Source organism: Cyclopterus lumpus, chromosome 1 (genome assembly GCF_009769545.1).
Source record: "Cyclopterus lumpus isolate fCycLum1 chromosome 1, fCycLum1.pri, whole genome shotgun sequence".
Taxonomy (NCBI): Eukaryota; Metazoa; Chordata; class Actinopteri; order Perciformes; family Cyclopteridae; genus Cyclopterus; species Cyclopterus lumpus.
Window position 1 is genome coordinate 15,294,749 of NC_046966.1, and position 26,383 is coordinate 15,321,131.

A 26,383-nucleotide genomic window follows, 5' to 3' on the forward strand; every position below is an offset into this window, starting at 1 on the left:
CATTATCCAAGTCTGACTTGTGGTCTGGTCAATATTTTATACTTCATTTAATTATGTCATTACCCTTTATAGCTTTTGGTCAGTTACAAATCTGTCTCAAATCTGACCTCAAGTGAACCGTATATCTGAACCCATTTGGTCAAGGTTTTTCTTTCATTGTTTTTGTAATAATCTAGTGATTACCTAGTATTGGTAATCATGGCCTTCAAGGGACCCTGCTTGGTTTATGTTGAAGTAAACAAACCTAAAATCAGTTAGTTATGCTGCATTTGAAAATATAAGGCTTGAACCACTGACTTAATATCATTCTTGGAAGACACATCTCCCCTCTCAACAGGGTGCATTGAGCTAATGAACCCCCACTGTGGAAGCAGCAAGCCGGCTGGTCCCGCTGTGCTAAATCAAGAACATGTTAGTCCAGATTATGGTATGAGAGAGTGATAATCACTGTATAATTACCTTCTTGTGCCACTCTTCATAGATGAAATGAGCTTCAAGGTGTAATTGGTGTGGTTTTTAATAACACACAACTGAAAGCTGCAAAATAAGGTGATTCATTTGAGATGTTACCAGAGATATGGTCAGAGTTTCTATTTATTACAACATATATATATATATATATATATATATATATATATATATATTATTGAGGCCTAAATTGTAGTTTGTTTTGCACAGTAAACTCATCTGTGAGGTAGTTTGAAGTGTCGTTATGAAGCAGGCTAGTAAACGGACCTATATCACAATATGGCACGTTTGGATAATCATATAAAATAATCAAATTGATGTTCAATGCAATTACGTGTGTAACATCGTTATACATTACATTGGAAATAATTATACATATGTTTAGAAAAAAAATATATTGTTTTTGTTCATTAACAATAATTGTAATAAGTCAAAATTGATCATTATGATCATTTAATCACAATATGACTCACTCAATGTTAATTATGAATAATATATCTATTTTTGTTGATATATGTAAGCCAAAGAAGCTGAAGAAACTGTTAAAATATAGTGGATGCAGAGTATTGGGTCAAACTTTAAAGGAAAGTATGAATATATTTTGCAGGTCACTTTGAATGAATTTGAATAAACAGACTCACAAGTAAATGATTTACAAACTTTAAAATATGTTTATCTACTATTTTTACTTGTGTGTCTTATTCATCTCCATGTTGTCTTCACATGATGATTTATTGTCCTTGAATTATTTTAATTCAGATAATTTCCTCAACCCTCCTGTGTGCAGGGTAACCAGACTCCATTGCTAATTGTAATTTAAGTAATGACGCATCACAGTCCACGGTAGACAGCGGCTGGTTTCTATAGTTACCGTCAACAGTCTGGACTGAGAAGTGTTTGTAACAATATCCTCAGGACAATGCTAAAGAGAATGGGGGCCCCCTTGAGTCCTCTTCCTACCAGGCCCCAGCTGTATGCAGAGATAAACTCTTCATATTGTGGACACACGGGTGGCCATGGAGTCTATAATCCTGTTAAGATGCCATCAGCTGGTGGCAGAAACAATGTGGACCGTGCCATTTGATATCGATTCGTAAAGAGTTATTCGTCAGCTGACGATAAAGGCTGATGTGAGAGATATCTTTATGGGGCTCACAGGAGAAAATACTCACAGTTCAGGATGGAAGTGAGCTGCAGGCTATCAGAACACACTGGACAAGAGGCAGTGTGCACCCTTTACGGGTCTCTAGTCTGAAACATACAGATGTAGAATCACATTCACACTCGCATCTACACCGACAGTTTAAAATGTCCTATTTCCTTAATTTTCTTTCTTTAGACTGGAAAGAAATCCATGCAAATACAAGCACCTACAAACTCCATACAAGGAACACTCAATTTGGATTTAAACCAAGGACCTCGCCCATCATATTTATTTTATTAGATGTAGCGCATTTTAAGGCTGATTACAATCACTGCTAAAGATGCTCATGTATTTCGGCGTTGTCTGAAGTCATGAATTGATAATCTGGAACAACATATTTAAATAGATGTATGATATCCAAATATCCACCAGGGGTCTCCTGAAGCAGCTGACGGGTACCAGCGGGCCAGAAGGGCTGCAGCTGCGATGGTCGCGGAGGCTAAAACTCGGGCATGGGAGGAGTTTGGGGAGGCCATGGAGAAGGACTTTCGGTTGGCCTCAAGGAGGTTCTGGCAAACCATCCGACGGCTCAGGAAGGGAAAGCAGGGTCTACCCCAGGCTGTTCTCAGCAGGTGGGGAGAACTACTGACCCGGACTGGGGACATCGTCGGGCGGTGGAAAGAGCACTTTGAGGAACTCCTAAACCCGGCCAACATGTCCCCCGGAGAGGGGGCAGCGCCGGAAGATGTTGGGGGGGTTTCATCCATATCTCTGGCAGAGGTCGCTAAGGTAGTCAAAAAGCTCCTTGGTGACAAGGCGCCAGGGGTGGATGAGATCCGCCCTGAGATGCTGAAAGCGCTGGACATTGTTGGGCTGTCTTGGTTGACACGCCTTTTCAGTGTCGCATGGGGGTCGGGAACAGTGCCCATGGACTGGCAGACCGGGGTGGTGGTTCCCATCTTCAAGAAGGGGGACCGGAGAGTGTGCTCGAACTATCGTGGTATCACACTGCTCAGCCTCCCGGGAAAAGCTTATGCCAGGGTGCTGGAAAGGAGGCTCCGACCGCTTGTCGAACCTCGGATTCAAGACGAACAGTGCGGATTCCGTCCCGGTCGTGGAACAGTGGACCAGCTCTTTACCCTCGCAAGATTACTGGAGGGGTCCTGGGAGTTTGCCCAACCAGTTTACATGTGCTTTGTAGACCTGGAGAAGGCTTTCGACCGGGTCCCTCGGGGGTTTTTGTGGGGGGTGCTGCGGGAGTATGGGGTGCCGGACCCGTTGGCACGGACCATCCGGTCTCTGTACGCCTGCAGTAGCTGTGTTCGTATCCTTGGTAGTAAGTCAGACACGTTCCCGGTGGGTGTTGGCCTCCGCCAGGGCTGCCCTTTATCACTGGTCCTGTTCGTGACCTTCACGGATAGGATATCTAGGCGCAGCCAGGGGGCGGAGAGGATCCGGTTCGGGAGTCTCGGGATCGCCTCTCTGCTGTACGCGGATGATGTGGTCCTGTTTGCCTCCTCGGACCGTGACCTCCAGCATTCATTGGGGCGTTTTGCAGCCGAGTGCGAAGCGGCAGGGATGAGAGTTAGCACCTCCAAATCTGAGGCCATGGTGCTCTGCCGGAAACCGGCGGATTGCTCCCTCCAGGTGGGGATAAACTGCCTACCCCAAGCGAAGGAGTTCGAGTATCTCGGGGTCTTGTTCACGAGTGAGGGTAAGGTCGAGCGGGAGATCGACAGGCGGATCGGTGCGGCTGCAGCAGTAAAACAGGCGCTGTTAGGGTAAGGAGCTCGGACATCAGGGGGGAGCTTGGAGTCGAGTCGCTGCTCCTTCGCGTCGAAAGGAGTCAGCTGAGGTGGTTCGGGCATCTAGTCAGGATGCCTCCTGGACGCCTCCCATTAGAGGTTTTCCAGGCACGTCCAACTGGTAGGAGGCCCCGGGGAAGACCGAGGACACGCTGGAGGGATTATATCTCCCGGCTGGCCTTGGAACGCCTCGGGATCCCCCAGAATGAGCTGGAAAGTGTTGCGGGTGAGAGAGAAGCCTGGGTCGGCCTGCTGAACCTGCTGCCACCGCGACCCAACCCCGGATAAGTGGCTGATAATGGATGGATGGATGGATATCCAAATATATCCTAAAAGGAAATATTTGAAAGGCGATAGTGGACTATTATGTCAATAGAGCTTATGAATGTGTGTTCTGACGACCTATTTCACAACACAAATGGTCCAAAGTTACAATCACACTTTTGCTCATGGGGTTTCATGTAAACATTTCCCCTCAATGGAAGGGACACATGGCTTAGTCAATGCATATTGACAAATCCTGGATAATTGACGACTCTCCATGAAGAGGTTCTCCAGTGTTGATGACTAACCCAAGTGAGAGGGAGCGTGTAGGCATCGAGGGCACAGGCTATGACACGGTGGCGTGATAATGGCTCTTTGTGTTTGTGAAGAGAGTGGCCAGAGGCCAGAGGTTTAGAATGACGTTGGTGCTACCCACCCCGTGCAGAGGGAGCAGGAATGAAGGAATCCAAATACAGAGAAAGACAGGCAAAAGGTTAATTTGGAAAAAGGTAAACTATTTAGGATAGAACAAATGTAACCACACGGATACCGAGAAGTTGTATTCTGTTAATATTTCTGAACTGAACCCCGATTGATGACGAGGACAATATTTCGTTAATATCCAGTGATGAAGTTTGATGCCCATATTGTACGATTTCCCCCTATGTTGGTGACTGGGCCAGAATGAGGTGTAGAATGACATTGAACATGGAAGCGGAAATGGCCTTTGCCCTCCATTTGCCGAAATAATGATCTGTATTGAATGTATACTACGTCAAATACAACTTTCTAACTCGACAATAATCTCAATGTTTCTACCTGATGAGCAGCTTTGATTAATATTTGGATTATGACACTTCTTTGTTTTTACGTAAATTGAAGTTGTTACGTTTTCTTTCTCTATGATTTCAGCCATGCTACTACCGTCATCGCTACTACTTCTCCTTGGCCTCCTCCCTTGGAGTCCCAGTGCATCATGGGCCGCTAAAGTGATCGTGGTCCCACCCATCATGTTTGAATCCCACCTTTATATCTTCAAGACGCTGGCCACGGCTCTGCACCAGGAGGGCCATGAGACCCATTTTCTCATTTCAGAGGGTCGCGGGGTGCCCCCCTCCCCTAACTACCACTTGCAGCGCTACCCAGGGATCTTTAACAGCACCACGGCTGACAATTTCCTCCAGTCCAAAGTCAGCAACATCTTCTCAGGCCGCCTGACGTTTCTGGAACTGTTTGACATTCTTGACCACTACTCCCAGAACTGTGATGCTGTTGTCGGCAGTGTTGAGGTGATGACTCGCCTCAAGGAGGCCAAGTTTGACCTGCTGCTGGTGGACCCTAATGAGATGTGTGGTTTTGTGATCGCTCATATCCTGGGTGTGAAATATGCCGTGTTCAGCACAGGCCTGTGGTACCCTGCAGAGGCGGGCGCCCCAGCCCCGCTTTCATATGTACCTGAATTCAACTCATTGCTCACAGACCACATGTCTCTGGTCCAGAGGATCACCAACACAGCTGTTTACCTGGTGCAGCGCTTCGGAGTCCGCTATATTGCATTGCCCAAGTATGACCGGATTATGAAGAAACATGGAGTGAAGCCTCAAGTGGCCATGGCGGACTTGGTGCAGGGCAGCCAGCTGTGGATGCTATGCACTGACATGGCTCTGGAGTTCCCCAGGCCCACCCTGCCACATGTGGTGTACATAGGAGGCATCCTTACCCAGCCCCCCAACCCACTGCCACAGGTCAGTACTGTGAGACACACAAGCAGCTGATAAGCACATGGTGAGATGAGCAAAGACAGACAACATGGTTGTGTGTGGTAGTTGTGTGCTCTGATGAACAAGAGGGTATATTTCACTTTGAGTTGATGTTATGTCACATCATCAAGGGCAAATCAAGTAAGACACTTTTGAAGGATAAAATAACTAGACAGCAATGTCTGTCCTTTTGCAAATCCAGCACCATAAAGGTACTTCATTACACTGATTCAAACATCATATCAAATCTAATGTGGTCATAAATCAGTCTTACCTTTCCCACAATGGCCTAATATATCCAGAGAAAAGGTGACAGGATGGTTATCCCAGTATTAACCATATGATGGAAAATTCTGTGATAGTTGATAAATTAATATCATCTCACATTATTTAGCGAACTGTATATTGTCATATCGCCTAGCATTACGATCTGCTCAGTGTCTTTAGGTCTTGTAAGGATCACTGTAGCTGCTAGAACATGAAATGAGGGTTCTGTGACATTTGTGACAAAAGCACTGCAATACAATGGCTAACTAATGTAAAAAGAGTTATCCAAAATACAGTTGTCATACAGGATGGGGAGCCATATTGTTATGCTTTAGCATTTACAAATGTGTCTTTTTATTAAACTATTAGCAGGAGTCCACTTTTACAGGATGGAAGTTCGGGCTATGCCTTTTTTCAGTATGTGTGCATTGTCAGAATCAGAATCAGAACCTTTTATTGCCGAGTTTGTTTTCACATACGAGGAATTCGTCATGGCGGGTGGTGCAACAATAGACAATATCATCAACACAGTGCAAGAATTAAGAATATAAAATATAAATTAAAGTGCACAGATAGGCAGGTATCAGTACTTTAAACAGTGTAAGTAAGTGTAGGTTTAAAGTGACAAGTGTATTTAAAGTGAAGAGTTAAGTGTATTTAAGTGTATTTAAACTGAAGAATTAAGTGATGTGCAGGTGAGTGACCGGTAGGAAATTGTCCTGGGGATGACAGTCTGTCAGTGGGGGACCCGGGCTCTGTTAATGAGGGTCAGTGGGGGACCTGGGCTCTGTTAATGAGGGTCAGTGGGGGACCTGGGCTCTGTTAATGAGCCCAGGTGTGTGGCGTGAGGTCTTGCGTGTGCGCCTTAGAGGATTTCAATGGATTTAATATCAAAGCCACAAGAAGAGCTTGTTCTTTTCTTTGTTTTTCTTATTGTGGACATCTGCCAATTATTAATCAGCAGTTGTTATTGAATAAAAAGTCATGACAAAAGACCTTTTGGGGTGAAAAGTAGTGGTAGCTCTTATCTCTTACATCCCATTGAAAAGTACATTTGAGTTTATGGGTGGAATGAAGTCCCCTCTTGACTGACCCATGTATGATGAAGCTCATTGTCAGTTTACAAACAGAAAAGACACATACACTCTTGGTATTATCTCCCTTTCCCTGTCTTAACAGTCTGACTGAGATTCAATATTTGTTGTATCTATCCTTGCCCCCATTGTCTCCCCTTATCATTGGTTACTGCTATTATCAATCCTGCCTCAAAACGATCCTTTATAGACGATGCCGGGTGAGAATGGGTTTGGGTTGAATGGATTTTGAGCAGAGAGGGAGGAGAGTCATGGTGAGCAGAGGCGGGTGGTGACGGGGGTCAGTCCAATGTTCGGTGGCGGAGAGCGCGAGCCATCGGTATCCACTGCGGGGGTTTTTGGAATGCCACTCCGGCCAATCGGGAAATAGGAAGCATTGTGCTGTGTTGTGTGGAGGGAGTTATAATGGAAGCGGAGGGAGAACGAGGCCATTGTTCCTGGCAGAGCTCTGGGGACACTAAGACTCTTTTATGGGGTCACTGAGGCTGCGTTGTAGGGACACAGAGCCCAGTGTGTCCCTGACGTTGCCCCGTGCCATGGCCAGTCTTAGCTGCCACAGCTGGACCGTGAGCCTCCTTCCCTTTACTTGTCCTCCAGTGCAACATGGCTGCTCCCTGATCACCCACAGTCAGTCCATATGCTTCTCTTCCCAGAAGCTGGCTTACTTAGTAATGTGGATAGCTCCTTTGAGGAAAACCTAGAACAGGAATAGGGCCTGAGGAGGAGGATGATGCACTTTATTCTGAAGAAAATAGTTGGAAAAACCAAACAGCTCTCAGTGAGGTACTACCAAAAGTATATGGGCTGATTCTAGAGAGGCACACTGCTGTTGAGTTTTTGATAAAGAAATTCCTTTCAACATTATATTAAGTTGATGTCCGAAACTCAGATATCTCTTCACTTTACAAATGAAGAATGAGATAGCCCCGAGGGGACAGGAGGACATTCTTTGTTGTGATTTAGTGTCCTTAAAGGACTCCAAAGGACTTTGTTAACATGTAGGATGTTTAAAATGTATCTGATGAAATGCTTCTCAATTGACTTTTGTGTAGTTTTATGGTGTTTTGCTAATTATTGGTAGTCAGCAGTGCTGCAAGTTCATGACACGTTTCCCCACAGAAACAATACAATATATTTTATAGCCGTCCCCAAAATAGACTTTGTATGGTTTTATAATAATTGATTTATCAATGTAATGCATGTGCAGTTTTCATTTTGTTCAAACGAGTGCCTGGAGAAAAATATGCTACCTATATTTGATATTGAAGTTATTATTATATAATGAGGGATATAATTTGACCAAAAATACCATGGATTTTATTGCTGTGCTATTGGATCTGAAAGTAAGGACTTATTTCCTTATGTGTCGAAAACAGGAAACGTTGGTGCCTTGCAGATGCTGTGTGATGAAATAAGGCCATGTATTAGGAACTGATATGGGTCCATTAAGATTAGTTACTTTAAAGACTATCAACGTTGTTCGTTAATGTCGTAATATGAAATGATGATATGTAATGCAACCCCGGACACCAAATTGCAAAAAGCAAGGTCAGCATATCCTGAGTTGCAGTTCTGAGGTTACATATATTAAACAGCCTCATGCATTAGACATTGTCGGTCTTGCTTGATTAACTTCTAATGTGGACATTTCTTCTGTCAAAAAAATCCTGAATTTTATATATATATATATATATAAATAATGTTACCAGCTGCAATATGATAACTAGAGATTGCACTATATGGTTCATTGTCTGGGAGTTTCACACCCACCTGTTTAGGTTGCAAACCACCCTCCTCATTGCAAAGCCCAGTTAGGTTCATGCCTTCTCATATTGATCTGTTCACCTATCAATAGTTCCAAACGCATGTGAAATTAACTTAACTTGAAAAAGTGATAAAGACAACAAAAACAATATTCAAAATTGTTCTTTTACTGATGTGAGATATTTATCTTTAATGCATTAAAAAAAGAAAAAATGAATGCTTGCAAAATACACATGAATGAATCAATTATGAACAAAGGAACTGGTGGTATAAACAGGAAGGAAACACTCGGCACAGTAGTGTTTGCATTCTATTATTATTAACCTTTTTCATGGACAAAGAAACTCTACAAATGTATTCTTTTAGCTCTCATTGTCTTTCTATTATATCCCCACAGGATTTTGAGGCGTGGGTGAATGGCACGGCGGAGCATGGCTTTGTAGTTGTGTCATTTGGAGCGGGGGTCAAGTACCTTTCCCATGACATTGCTCACAAACTGGCAGGAGCCCTCGCCAGGCTGCCCCAGCGTGTCGTCTGGAGGTAAAGTATCCGTTGGGTCACTCGTGCTGGACACAGCTGTCACTATGACAACATAGGGACCCAGATTTTCTAATGAGCTTCAAGTTACTGACTCCACTCAGCACAGGGCTCTGGATGTCAGAAATGTGATTTATTGCTTTACATGGACCTCCATAATCAACTATACTACTTCTGTTCATCGGCACATCGTAAAATACAGGCAACATGTGGTTCCTCTGTGACAGTCCGCGCCTTCAGACCAAAGTATGTATTCCCACCTCATATTTACTTCACAGTATTATCTGAGGTCGTCCAGTAGAAAAAGCAGCATTTAGTAATCAAGCATGAATTCTAAGCGAAGTTGTTCTCCTCTCAGGAAAACGTCCAACGATGATGGCTGGAGTATTTGATTAAATTCAAGTCACAAACATGGTAAAAACACGGCTCAGTGTCTCACGAACATGCAGACCAATACCTCCATGTTCATGCTGTGTGCTAGGTGCTACTGTTAGCTACAGCGGCTTGACCAGATGACATTGTGGGTCCTTTTGCTGCAGCCGTGGGACAGGAGAAATATATCCTGAACTAAAACTGATCAGGATGAAATAATAACACGAGCTCCTTCACATAATTATTTAAAATAGTAATGCTTCCCCAGTGAGACAGATAGGTGCATTTAAAATCTTTAAAAAAAAAATAATTTACTCAGAATGATCCACTAACCTTGACCTGAGCAGGAAAACGCACACTATAAGAGGGGGATTAAGGAGGGATGAATATGAGGAGGGCAAGGGGTTTAACATTCCAACTATGAACCTGTTAATCGTTATCTCTTATCTTGGAGTACTTTAGAGTTTGTGATTCATTGACCACATTCACATTGTTTCTGTGTAATTGTTATCCCAAAGATGACTATGAATAGGACATCCAAGATGACTGGCTTGAGGTTGCATAATCCTGATGAAACAATAACATTTGTTGATATAGGTCAATCTCTTCTGCAATGTCCAACTAGTGCATTACAAATATAGGCTCCCAAGCCTATAGACTCCTCTATAGGTACATGGCGAGGCTGGTTAATGGTTGACCATGTAGCTGTGTGCAGATGTAGGTGAAGGTCTTCACTTGTACAGACACACTAAACAATTTACAATGATGTCATAAATGATAGCATGGTCAATAACATTACACCAGTTAAATCTGGTCCAGATAATTAATACCGTTTTAACATGTTTGTAGTTTTATTAACATTCTAGATTTTGATTCTAGTTTTGCTGTAGTTAGTTTTCAAGATTGTTTTGTTTATTTCCATTTCAGTTTTAGCTTTTAGCATTATCCTGAGTAATGCTGCTATACGTTTGAATGCAGATGGTTCATTGGAATTTGAATGTTGTTGACAATGGGTCCTCATTTTTTTCAGTTAATACATTGTAACCATAAGATTATTTATATAATAATATATAATAATATGCACTGCAGTAGTTTACTCAAATTATATTTCTAGAGCATGACAAGTAACCAGCAAAAAGTGTATATATGTTCAAAGTAAACCATTATTTGACACCTCAAAGAGAGGTCAGTTGGAGGATATCAGATGAGAATGCTGAGACATGTTAAGTCTGTAAGATCTTAGGACAACTTTTGATAGCCACTTTTCCTTTGAGCAGCATACGATAAATATCATCAGTTTGTTTTTATCAACCAAGAATCATAAAAAAAAAAAACACAGGTTCAATGCACATGCTTTAATATTACCACCCTTGGACTACTGTGACTCTTGTTTATCTGTTTACACTTCCCCTCAGTCTCAAAATTGCAATTCATCCAGAACATCAACTGAAATCTAGGAGATCCTGTCATACCTCTCCAATTGTATCATCACTGCGCTGTTTACCCATTATGTTTATAATACATTTCCACATTTTATTAATGACCTATATTGCCATCCATTGTCTGGCATCAGATGATATTGAAGAACTTTCAAGCCCTTCCAGCCCAACCAGGCCTCTGAGATCAGCTGATAAAAACCTTTTCGCTGTTCCACCAACCAGACTGGAAACCCTCGGCCCCCTGGCTTCGGAACAGCCTTCCCCTCAGCGTGAGAATAGCAGACTCCACTGCAGTCCTGACAAGATGGCCAACCTTTAACAATTTGATATGAGCTTATTTCTCTTATACACGTCTTTTATCATTATATATGTGAACTTATTTATTTTATTTCGCACTTGCACCGCCATCTGTTTATAGATGGTTTAGTGCTGCATTAGAAGGAAGGATTTTATTTTCTCAGAAAAAAATAAGAAATGAGAGGAAGAATAAATGAAGTTGATACGAAACATAAAGCAGAAAAGGGAATTAAGTCTGTATTGTAAAAGACACAGAGAGGACAACGATTTACTTTAGAAAAAGGTAGTGAGTCTGTAGACGTATAGCAACTAGACTATCCATCCATCTACGAGCGAGAAAAGTCAAGCTCAGGTTGAGTGTGACCTCTTTTAGATAACCAATAGACACCCACTTGAACTGTTATTAGTATTTACATGTATTTAGTAAAGAGTCATACAGACATTTGGACCCCTCATGCCTTTAATAACACAGGAGTACTTTAATTATGTGACTACTTATCGTCCGTGGTTGTTTGCACCTGGGGGGAAAAAGCTGTCTTCTGTGTCACGCTAGCAGCAGAGTTCTCCATTTGTGGGGTTGGAAACACATCGAGCTGAAACCGGGCAGAATCCCTGGTTTGAGCTCAGAGGATCAGATTGTGGTTGCAGTGTCTGGAATCGGGTGGCTGTCAAAAAGTTTGCCAGGGATGTGGACAAAAAGGGCAAAAGGACTTTGCCATTTTATATTCTAAAATGACAACGTCAAATCTCAAGCACTGACAATGATGCTCCCCATGTAGGTATCTGACCAAGTGTACAGGTGCAGTGAGCCAATGATATAAGCAGGAGCCTTAATACTTTGTATGTGACATTGCTTGGTCATCTGTGTCAAATGGAAAAAGGGAAGAGGGCTGATTAGAGGGACAGGGACCACGCCAAATGAATCGTGTCATTGATAATTGGCTGCATGAATGTAGGCTTTGATTGGCAGGACAGTGAATTGGGGCTTTGTTGAAGAGAGAAAGAGAGATGAAAGGCTTTGGGCGAGGGAGAGAAGGAGACAGAGATGGACGGATGGGGGTCGTAATGTAGCATGCATATGTATTGTGTGCTGCATTGGTTGGAAAATGCTTCCGCACACACGGCCACAGACACCAACAGACTTACACACAATGCTGTACACATTCACCACCACCCATAGAGAAGACAAAGGGTCTAAACCTAAATGTCCGGGTGAACAAGCGATGCCCTTCTGCTTTTGGCTTTTTGTTTAAGAAAAAAGAAGTCAACATTGAATTCTCCTTTGTTCACTTTCTGCATATTGTAAATGTCAGACTCAAATAATTCATTTAGCCTTATACATATTCACTATTCATACCATACATTCTCTGCCCTCACGATGCATGTCCCTCATGCAAGCATCACCAATAAAAGTTCAACATTGAGTAGTAGAAATATTAATACAGTCCACAAAAGAAAAAGTGGAGTAGTAAAATACACAAGTTAGCCCAACATTATTGAGAGTTTAGTGGTTACGATGACGCTGTCAGGCAACCAGCGGAGACTCCTGAAAGTCAATGACCTCGGGCCAGAAATAGTCTGTAAAACTGTGACATGTCATTCTTACACTTCTGTTTTCGTGCGGATTAAACAAATGAGATATAACGTGTTGGTTGGTAAGTCGTACAGCTCCGGTGTGTAGTTGTGTTACCTTTGGACAGACCCAGGCTGCTTCCAGTCTGTGTGCTCGGCAAACCGCTTCATATTGACTTGACTGGAGACTCATGTTGACTCGAGAGTGGCATCATTCTTCTCTTTTCACTCTAGGCAAGCAAGCAAATAAGGGTATTATCTAGAAGGTGTTATTTTAGTAAAACACTCATATACTTAGATATAATCCTCCAACAAAGGTATTTAAGGAGTAGCTATAACATTTGCACATATCTGACAAATATGAACTGAATATGAAATACTGTGTGACTAGTGACTCAGGGGTTTCCTTTGTGTTCATACAATATAATGACATAATCTACGCATAGGTGAGCTAATGGTGAGCTAAACTATCTCACCATTATTTCCTTTTTCCTTCCTTAGATTCTCTGGAGTTCAACCCAGTAACCTTGGCAACAATACCAAGCTTGTTGATTGGATGCCGCAGAATGACTTATTAGGTGAGTACATTTGGAGGACACCACATACTGTAATGTGCACTTTATCCTCTAGTTCTCAACCTTCAAATTGGCTTACTGAAATGCACCATTTAAATTGAAATGTATTGGTCTGGTTCACGCCACATTTTAACACAGTTTATGCTTGGCATATTTACACACAATATGGTCCAATTGATGGTATGGTGGACTTTGTTTTGTGTGGGTGGGTTCCTCCCATACCTACTTATTGACCACAGTGGTGGGTCGAATCTGAGTGTGAAAGCCACGTTTGCCATGTTTATATGTATATTAACATACAGACGTCTGACTTTCTGATTGCTAAAATCGATTTTAGAGGGAGAGTTCGCCAGAAAACCATGACAAATAGCTTTCTTATTACTCTTTTATTTTATTGAATAAATAAAGTATCTCCATCTCCTACCAAATATAATAACATTTGTGGGCTAGTCTTCACTGAATCATGTCCTCCAACTGTCTTTATCTATTAAGAAGAAAAAAACTGATTACAATTGAAGTCTGTGATTATCTTTTGATCAGAACGTTGCTGTTGAGATTATTCATTTTATGTATATATTTTTATAAATTGTGGAAGTGGGCAGAGAGAAAGTAAAGCATTCACATTAAAATGTCAAAACACTGACGTATGTATTAATTATACTGTTGAAGTGATGACACACACACACACACACACACACACACACACACACACACACACACACACACACACACACACACACACACACACACACACACACACACACACACACACACACACACACACAGTCTGTTTTCCACTATCTGTGTGAATGTCCCACATTCACAAAGTGGGGAACAACAGTGAAATACTGCTGTGTGAAGCAGTTATGGGATGTATTGTACAAACTCTAAATAATATAGCAAAATAAGCACCATGTCAAAAAAATGACGAATGAACATAACAGCTAGCATGCAAAATAACACCCCCGTCCCTCCTGTCATCTAGGCCATGCCAACACAAGGGCCTTCCTGAGCCATGGTGGCCTGAACAGCATCTACGAGGCTATGTATCACGGGGTGCCGGTGGTAGGTGTGCCCCTGTTTGGAGACCACTACGACACCATGACTCGTGTGGCAGCCAAAGGTATGGGTATCATGCTACACTGGAAGTACATGACCGAAGAAGACCTCTACACAGCCCTGACCAGCGTCATCAAAGACACCAGGTTAGATTTCTAAGTCACACATGAAAGCTTTGGACATTGGTGTAATTGTTCATCAGTGCCACCTGGTGACCATATCTGGAATCACCACTGTGTGACTTCATGGCACACATGCAACGTTCACAGCTTAAGTCTCCCTTTCATGTGGTTGAGCTCTCATGAGTATGTGTTCCCTCGAACATGTTGAAAGATTTCCCATTGAGACTTGTGTCCTTGTCTCCTATATCCTTCACATCCTTGTCTCCAACCTCCGTCTCTCCCTACCAAGGTACCGCCAGAAAGCGCTTACTCTCTCCAACATTCACAAAGACCAGCCTGGCCATCCTGTGACCAGGGCCGTCTACTGGATCAGTTACGTTCTACGTCACAACGGCGCCAGCCACCTGCGCTCCGCTGTATATGAGGTGTCCCCCTACCAGTACTTCCTGCTGGATGTGATTTTTACTGTCGGGGCTGCCTTGGCTCTGACCATCTTTGCCCTGCGATGGTTGGTACGATTGCTGAGGGGGAAGGCCGGGGACCAGAGCAGAGGAGGCGGCGTCACCATGGATGATGATAACCGGGCCAATGGACATTGCCACAGCGAGAGCATGGCCAACGGGAAACACAAACGCAATGGCTCTTTGAAAAACGAGAAGAAGATTAATTAATGTTTTGAATGGCCAAGAGGGACGAGGGAGAAGTTGCCCCAAGGACTCAGCTCTAGGTTTGGTTTAGTGGTTTCATAAAAGCTTTGAGAGAAAGCTGTTCTTAGGTCTGTGTCGGGAGGCAACTGCTACTCTGAGCGAGCAAGAGGTTGTAGGAGGATACACTGTGCATCGTGTGGGGACAGAGCAAGGCATCGGCGGCTCAAAATCTGTGTGTGTGTGTTTGTGGGTGTATGTGTGTACGTGTGCACTGAGGCGAATTTAATGAAAACTCTAACAAAGCAGCTACTGCAATTCAACACCAAATAGAAAAGTCACTGAGGATGAAACACAGGAAAGACATATTTGGAGGACATTGTTTCTTCATGTGCGTGATCTCTCCTGCATGTTCTCTGCTGTCTTCCTGCCCTTCTTATCAGTTAAAGGATGCTAAAGAGGGGAAACCCTGAGCGCCAACCCCTCGTCCTCAGAACAAAACAAGAAAACAAACGGATAACTTTTAAATAGTTAGGATTTAATGTTTTTAACTGCTTCAACAAATGTCTGGTAAACTGTAAATAGAGGACCAATCTATTTATTACTGTACACATTTTAATGATGAACCTTTTTAACATATCTATTTTTAATTTATTTTATGTATCAATGGTGTGATAGCATTGTCGTAGATGAACACTCCTTCCTCTAAGCTAACATTTGCAAAAGATTGTTCACTTCATTTTGGTGAACAGACTGACAGCTGCAGTCATTACGCTGTTGCACAGCAGCTGCATTATCCACAGTATTCATGGTGGTCTTGCTTTAAAAATAATCTGTGTTGGAAATATTTGAGATTGTTCCTGTTTTCCTGGCGTCCTGTGACAGCATTTGTCTGTGCAGCAGTACCATTGTCTCTGGACTGACAGTTTGTTAGGGGAGAGAATAACTCTCCTGAGTTCTGTTCGGCTTATCGGTGTGAAAAGGTTGATCATGTTATTGTCAAAATATATATTAATGACTGCTGATGGTACTGTGGATAGTGCTCAAGCTCCTCCAGTCAGGGACGAGTCAGAGAATTATTGATTCATGATTACTTGCTTTGTCAGTCCCATTTCCGTTATTATTATTATTATTAATTGGGAAGGATTCATCACTTGATTGCCATGTTTAGTGCTCCACATGACATTGTACATTTCTCTATGATTCATTTTGATGGATAGTTTCTGACATACTGTATGTTGCAAATCCTAGTTTCAAATTACACAGATCAGGAAAAAAATCCATTTATCGCCTCACTTTGGCAAGTTTAAGTCTGTTAGATTTTGCTATTGACGTTCATGGACAAACTAAGTCAACCTTATGTAATTATATTAACTTTGAGTGTGAATGATTGATCTGTATGCGGCCTTTTCTAATGCAAATATTTGTTTATGCAGTATGCTTGAATACATGTGTAGATGCTGCTTGTGTGTTTTAGATCACTGTGAGTGCATGGATGGAACAAGGTAAATGAGGTTTGTTTTAGCCCACTGAGAGTCATGTTTCTCGACCACTGCGTCTGTTAATTCTTAATGCAGATGGAGGAAGGGTGCGAGGAGGGTGAAAGAGGGACTTAGTTCCAACAACAGAGGTGAACCTCACTACTTCTACAATGATTGACACTGATCCCCGTAGCACAATTCTCTTTTCTTGAACCCCCGTCGAGGAGATCAAAGTACAGGGTGAGCTGGAAGAGTATCTTTGGAGTTTGTAGGGATTCGGTATCTTGTTAATGGACATTTCAGAAGGGCTCATGGACACGGGACAGAAAAATCTCATGAACACGAGACTTCCAGTCGGACAATTCATCAAACCATCAGGCCACGCTGACTGTATTTTCCAGCGGCACAGTCCAGACATCGACCTTTTTCAAGTTTCAAACTGCAACCACAATTGGCATTCTAGCAAACACATTGTTTACCAATTACTAATGCCTCACAAGTGGACACTTAAGCAATGCATTTTGAAAGAAACAGAGGAAATGGTATCACTTAACCTGTCAAGAGTTGTTGAAGACCTAACATCCAACCAACATGTTTGTTCACCAATCCTGTATGATAATTAAGAAATCCTTAATGAGCTTCCTGACTCCGTGAGCTACAATTGCACGTGCACAGGCCAACGCAGCCCTACTGAGAACTGACGAGTCAACTCGAAACATCCTCATTGTTATCATCCTCTATAGCGAGTGCAGCTGTTGGCTATGGGAGGTGGGCCTGCAGGTGCTACACAAGCCATGAACGGAGTCTGGAGAGGAAAGATGAATTGTGAAGATACATATGTTTTCATTATTATTTTCAGTATTAATGTATAGCCCACATAGTTAAATGTCAACCAACGCCCATCCTTGAGTCCTCTCTCGTGTCTGCACTGCTTCTGCAACCTGACGTGTTTCTGTTCTTGTGACGTTTGCATTTCATCAGCTTGAAGTTTTCTTTGTTCTGTCTTCAATAGTGCACTTGCTTGTTCCATTTGTCCACCTCTTTGTCATACTCTTGACTTCCTGGTGTATTCGGCTGTCATTGTATTCATTGTAGTCCTTTTCGTCCTTCTCCTCCTTAAATATTAGATGTCTTCATTCACTCACTTGTATTCTTTTAAACTTTCATTTTACTTTGATTTTAAAAGGACATAAAGTCCTCAATTTTCCCGTCATGTGTGTGTCCATGTTGTAAATAGAACAATGTAAACAAAAAACTAATGCTGAATAAAAATTACATATTTTGTTTGCAGAGATGATTGAAACTTTTTTTCTCATAAAGTGGCTGTTACATTGGATTGTCTTTATTTTTTGTTACAAATTTAAAGAAGATGAATGAAGAAGCTGAGAAAAAGGCGTATTGTAAAGTACGTCTAATTATATCTTGCTTCGCCTAGTTAATAATTGGTTGTTGCATGTTATCAGTGCCACTGAACAGCAATTTTGAACAGACCAGTGCATATTTCTATGTTTTTGAGACCTGATAAGGCAGATGTTGATCACAGTAGCTGATTCTGTCAGTCTCAGTTTGATAGGGGATGTATAGGCTTTCTGTCGGGAACTGTTACCAGGCAGCAAAGAGGTTTTGGAGGTATCAAATGGTAGAATCATCTAAAGTTGCCCACTGCACAGATGCATGCACCCAAGCCGGGCGGATAGAATAGAGTTATCTAATGCTGTATGCTTGTGCTGAGCGAGGCCAGAGTAACAAAACCCCCGGCCTCGCTCACTGGCCGTTAATTATTGACAGCGGCTACACACACACACAAACACACACAAACACACACACGCACACACACACACACACACACACACACACACACACACACACACAGACACAAAAGCATCTGCAAGTATGTTTAATTTACGTTCTTGAAGTTGTTTTCTTTTGTTTTCGCTGGTGGCCAAATCAGGCACTGTTCTGTTAACCGAGACAGGAAAGGGGGGAATAAATGGAGGGCGGGCCTCTGCTGATGAGGAATCTGATATCTCAGAAAGCACAGTGGGCATCAATCATGACGTCCTCCATTCGTTCTCATCCACCCCTCCCTCCTCAGACCATGTAAGTGCCTATTATATACTTTTCCTCTCCACCTCAACGGACAATCATCAGGAGCAATTAACGCCTTTGTGGACTAAGTGGAAAACATGGATCTGATGCCTCTTTTTTAATGTTCTTACACTTTAAATTTCATATTGGCACATTTAAATGGTGTTGCCGTGACACAAAGTGAGACACAGCCTTGTTCTCCTGGACAAAAATAGCCCAAATCCAAACATGTATTTTGGGATTTGGCTGGTGTTATTACAGCAGAGCGAGGTGCTGCAGTATATGCAGTATGTACTTTGCTCTTAAAGCTAAACACATTTGCTTTTCTTCCCGAAAGCACTGAGCTGCGTGTTGCCTTGTCAACCTCAAGATAAGGACATAAGGAACAAGGATACAGTCTTTGTACACGTAATGAGAGGACTCCTCATCATCAGCCTATGAAAGACTCTAAAGGCTCCTCTTTAGTCCTCTTTCACTCAATATCTTATTGACTTTCTTTGCTCTTTTCGAAGTCCAGTGAGAGGTAGGAATAGAGGAAGGATCGGTCGAGTGTTTCATGTTCTGAAGGGTTGGAATCAATACGACAGAGGGCAGCTTCTGCTTGATGGTCAGTGTAACTAGTACCTTGAGATAGGTGTGTGTGAGTAAGTGTAAAGAAGGAAAAGAAAGTGAGCAAGAAAATATTCTGCATGTTCTCCATATGTCCAGTAGAGGGTAGTGGTTATCCATAATCAACTTCTCCGGTCACCTCATGCTTCTCTCCTTTTCTTTTTGTCCTTCTAGCCTATCTTATTCTAACCCCTCAAACAACAACTGATGGAACTGTTGAAAAGTTTCAACTTTAAGAAGCTCTTGGTTCTGTTGCAAAGGTCTTGCTATGTCTAGTGTGTGTGTGTGTGTGTGTGTGTGTGTGTGTGTGTGTGTGTGTGTGTGTGTATGTGTGCATGTGGCTTCCTGAAATGTCTTATGTGGAGGCAGGCTGCCATCATCATTCTGGCCCAGTATATATTCAGCTGTAACTCTGATTAAATCCCCCTTAAAATCTCTTGTCCCACCATAACAGATGTTCCCTGGTGGAAGCCTTGATAGAATTCAGCTCAAACATCAGAGGCCTTAACATGCTGTGTGTGTGTGTGTGTGTGTGTGTGTGTGTGTGTGTGTGTGTGTGTGTGTGTGTGTGTGTGTGTGCGTGTGCGAGATTTCAAATGAAAGTTAAATGATCCGTGTGGAGAAACAGTGTCCCTTCGGCAGCTTCAAAGATAAGACGAAGCCAAAAAGAGACACGTGGAGGTAATAAATAATTGCAACAAGCAAATATAATTGGCATGTGCTATATATATTTGTGCATGCAGGGCTTATGTATGTGGATTATGCTCATGCATGTTTGTTACATGTGCATGTATATGCATGTGTGTGTTTGCAAACATATGTACTATATATGTGTGAACACGCTTGTGTGTGTGTGTGTGTGTGTGTGTGTCGCGTCAGGGCGTTTGGGATAGATGGAACCCTGTCACTGCGTCACCATGGAGATAAGAGAAGCCTGACAGCAAGGGAGAGAGAATGACAGCTTTTATATCACTCATACTGACCTATAACTGTGTGTGTGTAAGTTAAGGGGTTAGAAAAGGGTATTAAGCCAGAATCAAAAAATAAATCAATGTCATACGGTTTGTATGTCAACAGCTGTTGTCAGTTTGGCCTCACTTCTCAAGGTAATCTCTAAACTCCAGTGACCACACATAAACTCACACACACACAGACACAGACACACACACACAGAGAGACAGATGCCAGTGTGTGTCACCCATCTCTAAGTGCCTGGACAACAGCCAGAAAGAGAGAGTTCGCCAAATGTTGTCCTGGCACACAAATCTACATCTTTCAGCTTCTCTCTGATCTAATTCTCTCCATCTAATTTACGTTCTGATCCTGCCTGAATTCCTATCCCTCCTCTCAACTACCCCCCTCTCCCCCCCAAACTCCTACAATTCCTTCCCACTTCCTTTTCTATCCCCTCTCTCCCAATATGCACTTTGGTTCCTTTCCTCCAAAAGGCGTCCAACCCAGGGCCTCAGTGAGTCTGTAAGCTGATGCAGCGTATCTGTGAGGAATTGGGAATTCAATTGGAGAAAATCAGGCTTTTGAGTTTTCAGCCAGATATTTAATTATGGGAGTGAATTATAGCTGTGTCGCTGCAGGGACACAGCACAGAGGTAATGTGACTAAGTAAACAATAAATAAGCACTAAATAAACACAAAGTCAATGCCATGCTTCATTAAAAACACAACACCCACTGGTGCCCTTGCTAAACCTCCAATGCCTACTTACTTTAGCCAACACAATCAAAATAGTTTCCTCTCTATGCATGTGTATGTGTGTGTAAATACCCATAAACTTATCTCTAATATTATCTGAGCCCTTTGCCCTGCAGCAGATCAAACAGTAGCAGAGAGAGAGGCCTGTCGTGAGATGGAAAGGCGGTGAAGGACGGGGTTTGGATGATAGCATGATATAAATCTAACCTCCACTGGTTAGGTACTGACCTCATAGGCCTGCTGTCTGCGCTGATAAAAGACAGGAAGAACTACACACACACACACACACACACACACACACACACACACCCACGCACACACACACACGCACACGCACACACATACAGACACCCGCTACCCTATCTCTTATTTTAAAGTCCTTGTCAGATGTTCATTCATTTCATTTCTTTCTTGTCCCTTTTGCTCTGGGGTTTTTCTCTCTTTTCATATTCTCTCTATTCTCCCAAAAGCTAAGGAAAGACTTTATCTTGTCATCATCTGTTCTGAGAATCTATTGTTCAAACAAGGAAAAGTCAGTTTTCATGAGACATTTTTTGCCTGGTTTATCAAGAAATTTGAAACAAAAAATGCTTGCTACGTCATTTTGCTGATTAACCCATTAAGACATAGTATGAAAAAGAAAATCAATGATAGGTGGCATCCTAAGAACACGGTGCATCTGAGAAGACATCGATGGACACCTGTCTGTATTAAGTGATGGCGGATAACTTCCAGTCATTGATAAGACAGCCATACTGATACAACTTCAATTTCATGACTCATGGTCTTTGCTGCTTCCGTGTTCCTGAAGGCCTCGTCTGATGTCAAGTAACCGTTACCAGACTTGTCAGATATCAGATATCCGTACCCTCAAACGTAACTCATTTTAAAGTCTGGGTTTAAGCCGGGGATAACACGGTTATCTCGTCTCATACTGTCTATCTGTTGCACCTACGTATTCATGAACGCACGAACATGTGCAGACAGACACTCACACACACCTCCAATGAGTCAGTCAGCGAGCTCTCCATCATTGCCAGCGGTAGCCCGGTGCTCTTTGGTTGGTTGCAGGTTGATGGATGAGTCTTCCTTGAGCAGCTCTGTTAAAGCGCCTCTCTATCAGGCTGCAGCCGCATGGGCCCTCACATTTGATTAGATCCCAATGGAAGCCAGTTGCTCCCTGTCATCACTCATACAGCATAGGCCTGAGATGCAACAGAGACAGCCAATGGAGCACAGAGCTTGACACGCTGAGGAAGCCATTTCGGCGCAAAGAGAGGATATTATGTGACTCGTGTACAACTCTGTCTCACATGGGTGGCGCTGCACTTGGCTGGAGAGGAGAGATAGTGTGAGGGAGAGGGATCCTCATAAAGAGCGGAGTGTTATTTCCATTCTTCACGGTTTATATTCAGAACCGAAAGCGTCATCCAAGATTCTATCAATCAAATTGCCCACCTATTCATTTAAATTACACCTGAATGAGAATGAGGACCATTACAGCACTTCAAAACTCAACAGCCAGCTGTCACTTTGACTCTCTCACTCTCTCTCTCTCTCTGCCTCTCTCTCCCCGTCGGCTCTCATGTCCCTCCGTTGGTATTTACATGTCAATGACTTATGTGTTAGTGCCCTTCTCTTTTTTCTTGTCTCCTATTTACATGTCAGTGGCTTTCGCTGCTCGATGGTGCTGCATTAAAATGAAAGTAATTTGCTGTGTGACAGTCAGACCATTTTACCAGCTATTACTCTCATCCATTCTGGTCAGTGAATACTGAAGACAATGAAACCAGGGAGCTGTGAAGACATTTTGCAAGCTCTCGTGTTAGTGACGCTACTATGGTTTACATGTGTTGGCAGTACTGCCCCATTCACCTCTAAAAGAGTTATTTTAAATCGCATGCAGCATCTTTGTCCTATTTTGTTGTTCTTTGTTAAACCATGCTGTCATTTGAAATCTTTAGGCCAGTTATTTGCTTTATTGTAAAGTGTCTGCTGAGATACAAGGAGAACAATTCTCTCTGACTTCTCTTCTTGGTTCAGTTTGAATAGGAGTGTTGTTTATTGCTCCAAAGCTCCCTGGTCACTGCAGCCTTAAGTCAAGCCTGACATTCTTTATGAACTACACAACAATGTGAAAGCCATTACACTTCCAGTAAATTGCTTTGAAAACTTGATAGCTGCACAAAAAAAGCAATTTCGGCATGAAATCATGGTACTTCCCAGTGAGGCCTGAAGATAAGTCTGAACTGATGATGCGGTTTAAAAATAAAGACTAATTTCCTTTTAATCAGCAGCATAGACTGCTCCGCCCAGAGTGTTAACTCACTGTTGCAGAAGTGATTTGAGGATGGGGCATGATATATAATGATGAGAGGCTTCTGACATGCTCAGGGTCAGCAGCTCACATGTGTGGACGGACCGATCGACACACACACACACACACACACACACACACACACACACACACACACACACACACACACACACACACACACACACACACACACACACACACACACACACACACACACACACACACACACACACACACACACACAAATTCTCTGCTGTGTTGTTTTTAAGACTTCCGTTGGCCATTAATGATTTAGTCTTACAGGCAGGACAGAAATACGACTGCTTATGACTGAAATATTGATAGAGTTGTATGAATTATTAAAAGGGCTGATTTCTGGCATAAAGATGCAGTTGACCTAGTGTAGTCAGAGGTGAGGTTCAGTGGTCCCACTGTTTTGCTCGATGGATAGTGCTGGCCTGCTTGGTTTCACAGGGATGCTCTTTTGTGTGTGTGTGTGTGTGTGTGTGTGTGTGTGTGCTGCTGTGAGCAGCGGCGTTACTCGTCCGGCTGCTTTGCGAGTGTGCGACAAATGCTCGTCTGTTTGAGATATGCATATATGAATGAGAGCGAGATGTACTGAGACCATCTCACCCGTGATGCGTTTATTCTTTAAACAACTACACTGCACATGGATTGTTCAATTGTCAGCTGACAAAATAGCAACCTGGCTACTAAGCACAGCGCTCTTTTGCTAAGACAACATGGATGGATTTAAATCTGTTTGTGCTTGTGTTGCCTCCGATGAATTAATTTTGGCACTGAAGAGCGGGGAGTTAGTGCAAATCTTAGTATGTTCTTGGATCTGTCAAACAGAGCATTGGAATGGACACATGGCACACAAACAGTCAAAACACTGCTTGTTTTGATGGATGGAAAGGATTGATTTATTTATGTTTGCATTGGATATATGTATCTGTTCTCTCCATATGTTCAGTTAAATAACTCTTCTAATCTCCTTGTCTCCTTCCCTTGTGCCCTTAAAGATTCATAAACTTTGATGTTGTCGTTCATCATTTTGGATAATCTCAGTCTCCTCTCGTCTCCTCGTTTTGTGGCAGTTAGTAAACCATCACATTGGGTTTCACTGCTGGCTGAGTTCTGAGGCTTCGTCCTCTCTCAACTCCTCACTTCACACTTATTCAGCTCTCAAATTAGTGGGGCATTGGATTGATTTTTCACCCTTTCGTTTCATCTTAACACGAGCCTCTTCAGAGTGTTTGACGATGTAGTTTTTTTTTTAGAGAGCTGTGATAGATAGATATGAAGTTCCGGAGATGAGTTTGACTGGAAGCTAGAGGCAAAGGAGACAGTAATACATGCTAATGACTCGCAAAAATGAGGCCCTAGAGGTGCACAAAGAGTTTGGGCGACAGGAAAAATTGTCCAGTGCAGGTATGTTTCAAGGAAGGACAAAGAACAAAAGGAGATTATTGTTAAGCGTTTAGGCTCTTGCTAAGTTTGCTGGCTTGGCTTGCTTTGTCCTTCACATGGGTCAAGAGGACAGGGGTGCAGGGGGAGGGGTGAACAGATAGTATCTCTCTCCTCAAGGGATGGAGGGAGGCTGAGGGGATAGAGAGGTAAGCATGGTGAGGAAATAGAAAAGATGGAGGGATGGAGATAGGAGTGGGTGGTGGAGAGAGACTTCAGAGTGGGGGATGGAGGGAGAGACCGGGGAAAAGGCGCTTCGTCCTCTGATAAGAAAGGGGACAATATTTAGGATGAGATAGTGAAGAAGACTTTTTTTCCAGCAGCTCTGATTAGCTTTGTTTACACTCAAATTGTCCCTCAAATGGATGGAGCATATAATACAAAAGGTGGATAAATATCAGTCCGATCACAACAATATTTTGCAAAGCTTAGTGTTTCAGTTGCATTGTGGGCCACAGGGTGAATACCTGGGCTCAGATGCCACGTTTAGATGAAACAGATGTAAGGCTGTAAAGAGATTAGCCGTAATCTATCACTGAAAGCAGAGGGCTTTGAGTAACATCATGCACAAGCACAATGGAAGTCTGTAGAATTTGGATGAGGCGTGGTTGGAAAGTGTGCAAGTGTGTCTTTAAATGATGAAGTTGAGTCCCCAAGCCACCAGCTAATGGTTTCCATAGATTTATTGGCAGCACCGAGGTACTTTGTTTTATACTCACCAGACAAGTCGCAATATGTCACCTACTCAAGCAGCCTACAGACATCAGGCACCAGATCGGTCTGAATGGCAGGATGAACGAACAAGGGAATGAGTTCAGGAGAGGAATGAAAATAAGAACGAGAGGGCAGTAGAACACCAAGAAGTGTTAGGTATGAGCAGAAAGGCACGACTGGTTCAGTGAAACAACAACATGGTGTTGCATGGTCGTTTCTACCCATGGATATTGGATATGCCTTGCTATGACCACCTGTGAAATCACAGCACAGAGCATTTGAAGCCTTTAGGCAAAGTACTTGTCTCTCCAACAATAGTGTTTTCATAACCAGCCAACTGGGAGGAGATCTAAAGAGAGAGGCAGGAGCACTAATCAATAGGAGAGGGTGGACCGGTGTCAAACGGCAAATAAACAAACAAGCCATTATCCTGACACACACACACACACACACACACACACACACACACACACACACACACACACACACACACACACACACACACACACACACACACACACACACACTCACAGAGGCACAGTCAGTGTGAATAGAAATTAGTCGGTATCCATTCTACTAGTTGCATACAATCATGCACATTGTGTGTGTGTGTGTGTGTGTGTGTGTGAACCATTCACATGCAAAAAAGGTTAACTACACATTTATGATAAATGTGGGTGAAAGTATTTTTTTTCCCTGGGCAGGAATGAGAAGGTGAAAATAAAAGAAAAGTGGGAGCAGAGAAGAGACTGTGTCTGGTGTAAACACTGATATTACTGTATTGATCAAACCCTCATATCTGGTGGCAGTT

At 42.8% G+C, this 26,383-nt stretch overlaps 1 protein-coding gene across 1 annotated transcript in view; it reads left to right on the plus strand.

Moving 5' to 3' along the window:
- ugt8 (UDP glycosyltransferase 8) overlaps nt 1–17,998 on the plus strand; it is a 28,672-nt gene extending 10,674 nt beyond the window's left edge. The window contains exons 2-6 of the mRNA XM_034545899.1: nt 4,594–5,426; nt 8,964–9,106; nt 13,285–13,361; nt 14,344–14,563; nt 14,829–17,998. Coding sequence (XP_034401790.1) covers nt 4,596–5,426; nt 8,964–9,106; nt 13,285–13,361; nt 14,344–14,563; nt 14,829–15,210 — 1,653 coding nt within the window. The 5' untranslated portion in view covers nt 4,594–4,595 and the 3' untranslated portion in view covers nt 15,211–17,998. The remainder of the gene's footprint in view (nt 1–4,593; nt 5,427–8,963; nt 9,107–13,284; nt 13,362–14,343; nt 14,564–14,828) is intronic.
- Nucleotides 17,999–26,383: the final 8,385 nt, after the last annotated feature.